Consider the following 9,748-nt stretch of genomic DNA (forward strand, 5'->3'; position numbering starts at 1 on the left):
CCCCCCCCCCCCCCCCCCCCCCCCCCCCCCGGCAGTCTCTAATGTTGCAGTAACGCGCTGGACTCTGGACTTACCTGAGACCCTACAGAGCACACCATAGATCCTGAATAGCCCACCTGAGAGTCTCTATGATGGGCTCTGCAGGGTCCCAGGTGGGCTGGTCATCGGACCTCACTGGGCCCCCCACAGCATCAGGCCCTGGTGAAGTAGTTCCGCCCCTGTATACAATGCTATGATCTGATTTATTTAATCTCATATGCTAGCACAGTGAGAAAGCTACCAGGCGACAGTGAACCAATAGAAGTTAAGCTCTTTTGACTTCCATAATCCAATTTTGTAAAAGCAAATATATATATATATTTTTAAATGTTCCTTGCATGTTATTGGGCATTCTTTGCAAAATTAAGTTATACCACATTCACGTATGGAAAATTCCCTTGTAAAGTGGAAAGCCTATTTGCCATTAGTAAATTAACACCATTGCATGGCCAGTTGTTGGCAAGACGGTGTACTATAACATATTAAAATATAATCAAAGTTGTGCAGATATAAAATACACAGTTTCACCCATCGGCAGATTAATTAAAGAATGATTAAATGTGTTTTCATATATAGTTGTAAAACATACCCTTGTTTGTCATTACATAATTTTCCTGTAATTCTCTGTACATCATTACTCATGCTTGAAGAGGGAGAAGCGGTGCTGAAACTTCTCTTGCATTGCACAGTGCTGTCTCTGTATTACCCTGGAAGCTTTCTGAGAGGAGGAGAAAGCAGAATGATGAAATTGGTATGCTGCTACTCTTTCACTGTCCACTCCCAGCCTAGGGTGAGGCCTAGACGCACCCTAGTTATGTTGTATTGGTCAACTGTAGTGTAGATTGAACAGAGGTCTTGAGGAGTGCATGGTGTGGCTATGCTGTCTGGCAGAGGTGTGTGAACCACAAGACTTGCTGCACAGGATGGCAAATTCTTTGGCAGATTTGACAGTTTACATGTATAATTCAACTCTGTAGTAAACTGTTTGCCTGAAGTTCAGCTACATTATATCTAGCTGATCTGCAGTACAATGATCTTGCTCCTTATGAGACAGATTCACTATGAAGTAAAGCAGCTGCTTGTTTAGGAGTGGTTTTCAAAAATTACACGGTCTATGTGGGACATTCTGCCTAATCCTTCTTTAAAAATAAGCATTAAATAGACCGATGTGGCTATGTAAATGATCTACCATACAATAATGGGATGAAAAATAATATACATGTGTTAAGTTTATTAGGTGACAAAAAAAATTTGTATTTTTCCAATAAAGGAACGATCATCAGACGCCATCGAATTCCACTTCCACCTCCAAACGATGACCAGTTTTATACGGTGGATCATTTTAACATCAACAAAGATATTGTGTTCTATTCAAGAACCTTCAGAATTGTAAGCTGTGATGAATTCACCAGAAACTTTTTAAAGAAACTTGGCATCAGAATAAATCCACCAGACTCTACTCCCCCAGACCCATACTCCACAATGCGTAAACAGGTAAAGATCTCTGCCTTTCCTTGTATTAATGGTTAAAGGTCTTAGAGCAAGCAGAATTCCTATCTTGTTTAGCTTTGGTGCACATAGTAAAAGATACACCTGAGTGGAACTGTACTTCCAAATCACATTTAAACAAGATTGTAACTGTAATCCTGGTAATTACATCTTCCAGCATCCTTTTTTTTTTAAAGAGAGCACTGTGTTCCTTTATTATCTCTTTTAACCTACCTTTGTGTCAATGTGCATGCACTTACTCTTACCCTGCCCTGCCCCAATCAGTGGCGGCATGCGCATTTCCTGTCCTGCAGCTACATGTCACAAAGTGGAGAATGCCCCTGCAACAACTGCTGCCACTGAATGGGCCAGGAGGGAGTAGGAGTGGCAATTTTCTATGATGTACAGAGGGCAGGCATCTGTTAGGAAAGTACTAGTTGCTAGTATTAGACATGGCTTTGGCATCCGATTATTTTGACATCAGTCATCAAGAATGATAACGCAAAGAGATCAGAGGCACTTGTTGAATAAACTCACGAAAGAGCACAGATTAGACATGTGCGATTCGTTTCACTCCGAGTCGAAATTCGGACGAAATTTCGGAGATTCGTATGTATCTGAATTACAGATATAATGAATGCAAACGAATCCGAATTTCCGATTCGTGTTTTTTGGACGAAATTTTGTTGCAGCAAAGTGACATTTGAGAACAAAAAAACTTTTTTTTCCTCTTAAATGTCACTTTGCTGCCTCAAACGAAAACAAGACGAAATTTCGTACGGATTACCGCTAACGAATTTGGTCCAAATCCGAATTCCGAAACAAATTGACTTTCGGACCCGAATTCCGAAAAACAAAATAAAGCAAAACCCAAATCAAAACGAAACAATTTTTTTTACTGGTGCACATGTCTAGCACAGATTATTAATTCAGCACCAAATCAAATCGGAACCAAAAGGTATATAAAAGTGACTAAACTCAGGAGTTCAATCCTAATAATGCTTTCAATTACTTTTAAAGGAGAACTATGAGGTGAGTGATTTTCACTGAACCTCATAGTTCGACCCGACGTGTGACAATGAAACTGTCACACGTTGGCTCAATAGATCGGGAAGTGAGCGAACACATACTTCTCCATCATGTCCCTGCAGAGAGCCGTGACTGTCACTTACGGCTCCCTGCAGGGATTACAACACACACACACGGAAAATGGGGAACAAAAGTAGCCACCCTCCAGAAGGAAGGACAGTGTCAGCAACAATTCAGAGATGATTTGAGGATCTACAGCTAATGTACAGTTTTGTTAATAGTTAAGGTACTTGAGTGCATTTTTAAGATTTAACTACTGAGTTTAGTGTCACTTTAATTTATACCTCTACCCACGGTCATCAACAATGACTTAAACAATTATTAACCAGTTGCCGTCCGCCCATAGAAAAAATACGGATGGACGGCTGACTCGCATCAGCGGGTTGCCGTCTCCAGACGGCATTTTTTCCTGATAGCACGCGCCCCCTAGCGCGCGCACGGGCAGGTAAGACCCGCTCGTTTTTACAGTTAACGGCTGTTTCTCATACAACCGATCAGCGGCTCTATAGCCGCGGATCGGTTGTATGACGTGATTTTTTACAATTGGGTAATAATAAATGTTTTAGAATTTATTATTAGTGGAAACAGTTTTTTTTTCAATTTTCTGTAATTTTCCCTTAATATATTAAAAAATTAAAAACCCAAGTGGTGATTAAATAACACCAAAACAAAGCTCTATCTGTCCCCAGAAAAGGGTATAAAATTCATTTCAGTACAGCGTTGCATGACGGAATAAATGTCAGTCAAAGTACTGCAGTGCTGAATACTGAAAAATGGCCTGGATGGGTAGGGGGTTTAACACCCCCCAGACTTCAAGTGGTTAAATAAAACAATAAATAAAGAAGAACGTCTGGAAAAATAACAGGCAAAGACAATAAAAGTGTTTTTCTGCAACTAAGAACTATTATCTTTTATGTAACTGCTATGGCTAAGGTATCAAATGCTTCTGAGTATATGGATGCCAGATCAGATGACTACAGAACAGATGGCGGGATTTTTATACTTAGATGGAGACTTGCTATAACTACAGTGTGTAATTAACAAACCCCACTAAGCACTGTTTGCACCTAAAGTGACCACATAACATAACCTCAAGGACAGAAGTGGACAAAATGAACAAGAAAGGGTTTTGCAGTTATCTAGGCCATGCCCCCCAACTTTCCAAAATGAGAAAGGGGGAAACCTTTTAATACACAGTATATAGGCAAAGGAAACACCACTAATATGCTCACAGATTGTACAGAATGAATACACATAAAAATGATTGGTTAACCCACAAGTGATTTTGTTCACCACCTAGAGTGTTTTATACTGGCCTTTGAAAATAGCAAATGCAAACACATAGAGGTTGGCTGAAAGGTTTAGTGCAGTATAATCCGTTTGAAAGAAAAACATAACATTAGCAGATCTATTCAGTAAAGGGTGAAGAGTTTGGAGAAGGCAGGAAAAGTGAACAATCTAAGACAAGATAGTTGTTTTGGAAAAATTCCCCAATTCAGCTCACTTTCCAGCTCAGCTATTTTGTTGTCCTAGATCAGTGATGGTTAATGTTTTTGAGCCTGAGTGCCCAAACTGCAACACAAAATCTATTTATGTACCTCAATGTGCCAACACTGAAAGCAAGAACTTTTTTTATCAGTTTTTTTTTTTAACTTTTAAAAAATTGTATTTATATTATTATCTTTTACCTTTTTATTTTTTATAATTTTTATTGATTTTATTATTTAGTTTTTATTTTGTTTATTTAGATTTTTGCTATCTTACAGGGGGCTAATAAGCCCCTGTGTAATAGCATTTGGAGGTGACAAGTTCTCTTTATGGATCCTGTCACCTCCAATACAGGAGTTTTAACAAAGCACTGTGCTGGCTCTCCGGTTGACCGCTGAGACAGGAAGGCTATCAGTACAACATTCCTGTTTCACTGTTTAGATGGAGCAAATCGGAGAACAGTTGTTCTCCGCTTTGCTTCCCACTCTGCATCCTGAACTGATCTGCCTTGGTCCTGGGTCCCCCAGGAGAGTGGGGGACCCTGAAAACCACGTCAGTAAGAGAGGCGGCCAGTGGGGAGAGAGGCACCCACTGGTGGGGGCGGACCATGGGGGGGCGGTGGGTGGGATGGACCAGCAGCCTTATTACAAGTGATCTGGGCAGCATCACCGAGATCACTTTTACTAAACGAGTGGCGGCGTCCTCGCTGTATATTTAGCCTGGCTTGCCAAGAGCAGAGCTTAATATAGAAAAAAGATACCCACACGGCACCCAGGACTGCATGTTCCGGGCGTCAGGCAATACAAATTCGATACTCCTGCCTAGGCTCACATGCCACCAGAGGGGCCTCTGCATTCCCTTTAGGGCACGCATGCCATAGGTTTGTCATTGCTGTCCTAGGTTGTTCACTTCTCCTGCCTTCTCCAAACCTTTCACCCTTTAGTGAATAGACCTGTAGATGTCTATACATCAGACCAAATATAGATGTAGATGCATAAAAATATGGAGGTCTTACTTCAGAGCAAAAAGAGGGACAGGAGTATTGGGTTTCCAAAAGAGGGCCAGTCCCCCCAACATGGCTGTAATACCAGAAGCCCTGGTTTCCATGTAATCACCTACTCAAGCAAGTTCTCTGTATATGCCTCTATAGAGAGACCACCAGAACATACAGGACACATGAATCTTTCATCATACGCTGTCATGTTAATTACCTATGTAGAGAATTCACCTATGTAGAGAATTCAGGGACATCTGAAGCTCAGTTGAAATGTTTAGGTAGCCCATTTCGTGTTGATCCATTGTGGAGAGAAATTTCCTAGTTTATGTTAAAAAAGTTTGAATTTTGATTAGAATTGATCTGTATTCTTGCAGAATTATATTTTTATTACCTGTTAATATTTAAGTTTCATATTAATATGTTTCTCTTGTTGTTTGTAGATGGAAGATAGTTTGAAGCCTCTGCGTCCTTATGAGCGCATGGACACACTGAGACAGTTCCTGGAACATGACAGGCATGTTCTAAGGTTTTACTGCCTATGGGATGACACTCCAACCCCTTTTGGAGACAAAAGAGAGCTCATCTTACATTATTTCCTTGCGGATGACACTATTGAAATCATAGAAGTCATACCACCAAATTCTGGCCGAGATGCTGTTCCAGTCTTTCTCCACCGAGGAAAACTTCCCAAGGTAAAAAATGGCGTAAATAGTTTAAAATATATGCTAACTCAATAACACAAATGTATTATATTATCAGTCGTTAGATGTGGTGGTTTTATTTATTTTTTCAGGCTATTTTACCTTTATTTTCACCTAATGATTCTGCCAGTAATACATTCTGCCCCAAGGTCACAAAACTCACTCACTCACTCACTCACTCACTCACTCACTTATTCACTCACTCTCTGTATTGTATTTATGGAGGATCAGTATTGTCACCCTAGGACATGGAGTGTGTTAGGACTAAGGAACGATTCCCCATCTTCTTATGTCCATACCATAAGAGTTCACAGAGATATACTGGGCAAGGCTGATAAGAGTCCTTGGGATTTTAGTGAAGTACATGCACGGTGTTAAAATCTTACAGCAGGAGCTCTCCAGATTGCTAGCAGATCGTAGGGTAGTTTTGGCACTTAATGAACAGATTTAAGAAATTAAATGTACAGTCTTAACTGTACATATAACAGGTCAATATGGAAGAAAAAAAGTTGGTTGTCAGGGTTTACATGCACTTAAACGTGGAACTCAACCTCCTATCCCTTACAGCTATTTCACCCTCTATTTGGATTGCAAGTGCCATGGTGCTGCAAAGGTGATCAGCTATGAGACCAGCCATTTGAGGGCTTGAAAGTTTACTTGAGAGAGGAAATAAGCAAACCGACAACCTTGATAGTTGCCATGCCTTTAAAGTTACTGTTTTCGTAGACAGGGAAATGTATGGGTCTAGTTCTGCTTTAACTTCCCTCTCTATAACCATTATTTGTAAACATTATTGTCAGGATAAGCCACAAGCACAAATATTAATGGGACATACAGCAAGTATCTTCTGTTTGCAGTAATGTCAGTTACTATGCTCGCTTCTCATATATGTTATGGTGGGATACATTTCTGTAATCACACTGTGATACCTTGGTAAAAAAAACGTACGAGGACTTGAGCTTTTTATGCTATTAGATACTAGAACTGCAGATTAGGGGTTTGATTTACTAATGGTAAATAGGCTGTTCACTTTGCAAGGGAATTTTCTCTTAGCTTAGTGAATGTGGTTAAAAAATAACTTAGCAAAAAATACCCAATCATGTGCAAGGGAAAAAAACTGTATTTTTGCTTGCATATGATTGCATGATGGAAACCAGCAGAGCTTCACCTCATTCACTAAGCTAAGGAAAAATTCACTTGCAAAGTAAACAGCTTATTTGTCTTTAGTAAATCAACCGCAGAATGTCACTCACTCACCATTTCAAATATAATTAGCGGTGCAGCTCCAATATGGCATCTCTTGGCTGCTGTAGAGGTGTACATGTGTGCATAAGGGTTGTTATTCAGTGCTTTTGATACATCAGGGTCAGTCATTTATTTTTGGTGAGCTCTACACATACTGTAACTTTATACATATTGTACTTTCCAAAGTAAATCTTTCAAATTGATGCAAGGGATTGTAATATATTCAAATAAAGTATCCATAAGAGAAATATGGGGACACCCTGACCTCTTTCAGAAAATGATAGCTGCCTATCAGTCAGAAAGAGGTCAGGGTGTCCCCATATTACAGGTATTTTCCACCCATGTTTTTTCTCTTTTTTGTGAGTTGTATACTCCAGGAGCATGGAGTTAAGGGCCTTCCAGTTTTCCCAGATCCACTATTCGACCCTTGTGTGTCTACTTCTATTTCCAATAGCTCATACTTACTCAAATGATCATTGCTGGCTCTTTTTTCATACACCGTTCTATTCTGTATTGTAATAGTTTATCCTCTTACTCTCATTCTAGATGTTTTGTAATACTATGTACCTGTTTGTAGACCTGGTTTATTGTTTCTACATTTAATAAACTTTCCTTTTGGGAAAAAAAGAAGCTGATGTTTAAAACTGCATTGTTGCCTAGGGCGGGTTCTTTACATGTACATCCTATGCAGTCATAGTACATGGAAAGGTATTTAGGTGTGAATAAGGCTTAAAGCAGTCGTACTGCATTGATTAACCATGTCTGTCCACATTGTTTTACAGAATGCCCCAACGAAAATGTATAACCCCGGTGAGATCACTGCACGCACTGTCCTCAACGTTTTTGGTCCAATGGGACATGGAGGTCGCCATATTCTGGATAATCTTAAAGTATGATGTTAAAACTTCTATGGCTGATTGTAATATAATTTAAATGGGAAGTTTCGCTTGGAATTCAGTAACAAGTCATAATTCCAAGCCGCAATCCAATATTTTCATACATTTTTAATTCCTTTTTTTTTTATTTTTTTATTGCCTATAGACTTATTCCTAACATTGAACACATTTGCTGTAAGAATTAGCAAATAGGCCAAGTGCAAGCTAATGTATTCTTTAGCAACACACTAAAAAGTGTATTATAAGGCACAAGGGTTTGGAATTAAATGAAGATGTTAAAAAAAATGTGTTAATTATGGTTTGAGCAAATGAAGGGAAAATCTATCCTATTCTTAGTTACGCTGTTTGCAAAGTGTTCACAGGCAGAGCAAACCACATTTATGCTCTGCAACTTATAGTTGAATCTGATGGCTTGTTTTTGAGTGTTTACTGATTACAGGTCATAAAATACTAACATTAATTTTGCAGACAGGGGCTGTGCACCAAGACTTTTACAAAGACTGTGATCTGACAACTGGAGCTGCAGTCAATGCTTGGGGACGTACGATAATTCTATGTGATTGTGATGAATTTACAAAGAACTACTACAGAACAAAATATGGTATTGGTAAGGCAGCTAATTTTTCCCTTAATTTTTTTACCAAGCAACTGGAAGCTGTAATGATACATTGCAGTGTTTATTATCTCGGCATGCAGCATATTAATAAACATAATTCAGCAAAGCATATCACATTAAAATGATAGATGTTGGAATAATTCTTTTAGAAATAAAAGGACCTTGGGACAGGGGCATTTGGCAGCTAAATGTATTATGTACAAGTTTATGTCCAGACACCCAGCAATGAAAGCTAAAAATCAGTTACCAACAGCGTAATATTTTGTAATAAATATATTTTAGGTGGGTTCATTGTTAAATTACTCCATAATTCATATAGAAAGCCGGTGTATTTCTGGCAGGACATTTTTTGTTGGCCTAAGGTTATGCTGCCACTATGTTAACCTTAAAAGCAGTAATTAAACAGTTGCCCTCTTTTTTCAAAAGTAGGGCTTTAGGCCTCATTAACACAGGGTAGAGTGGGGCCGTACAGATCTGTGCGGCATGCACGGCTGTATTGGCCCGTTCCCTATTCACAATAACCTGCACAGCAGCCGAAGGGCTCAGCTGAGCCGAACACTTATGCTTCGGCTCGGCTGAGCTGAAGTCACAGCCGAAGCGAGGAGAGCGGTCTGCCGAAGCAGATGTCAACAACTGGGCAGAGCCAGCTGTGATGTTACACCTGGCTCCGCCCAGTTGTTGTCGTTCAATGACATCCCAGTGTCCTCAGGTCATGTGAGGACACTGGGCTGTCACTGAATGACAACAACTGGGCGGAGCCAGCCGTGACATCATGAATGGCTCCGCCCATTTGTTTTGATTTGGCCAACCTATATGACAGGTGCCTGCCAAATTAAAACAAATAGGCCATCACCTGTCATACAGGTCATTTTGCGGGGTGTGTTTTCCAGGTGCGGACGGGTCGGTGGGCGTCAGGCTTTTTTTATTTTGGTGAGTCGTTGTTGTCGTTGACAACGCTGAATGCCTTGATTGACGTGGATCAATTATTTTACTTTTTTTTTTTTGTACAATTAAAGGACTTTTTCCAAAGTCTGGTCTTTTTATTTACATTTAACCTTTTAGTAAATGAGTAGGGTTACAAGTACCCCATACTCATTCACAAGTTGGGGGCAGCATCTGGGTGTCCCTAATTAAAGTGGTACCTTAATGCAAATAAGCCCCCTGCCCGCAGACATCGGCATGGGGTCTC

At 39.9% G+C, this 9,748-nt stretch overlaps 1 protein-coding gene across 1 annotated transcript in view; it reads left to right on the forward strand.

The window, feature by feature from the left end:
* EFHC2 (EF-hand domain containing 2) overlaps positions 1 to 9,748 on the forward strand; it is a 61,857-nt gene that overhangs the window by 10,264 nt on the left and 41,845 nt on the right. The window contains exons 4-7 of the mRNA XM_018565793.1: positions 1,310 to 1,533; positions 5,542 to 5,793; positions 7,830 to 7,937; positions 8,412 to 8,550. Of these exons, the coding sequence (XP_018421295.1) occupies positions 1,310 to 1,533; positions 5,542 to 5,793; positions 7,830 to 7,937; positions 8,412 to 8,550 (723 nt within the window). The remainder of the gene's footprint in view (positions 1 to 1,309; positions 1,534 to 5,541; positions 5,794 to 7,829; positions 7,938 to 8,411; positions 8,551 to 9,748) is intronic.

Source organism: Nanorana parkeri, unplaced genomic scaffold (assembly GCF_000935625.1).
Source record: "Nanorana parkeri isolate BGI_ZX_2015 unplaced genomic scaffold, ASM93562v1 scaffold888, whole genome shotgun sequence".
Lineage (NCBI taxonomy): Eukaryota > Metazoa > Chordata > Amphibia > Anura > Dicroglossidae > Nanorana > Nanorana parkeri.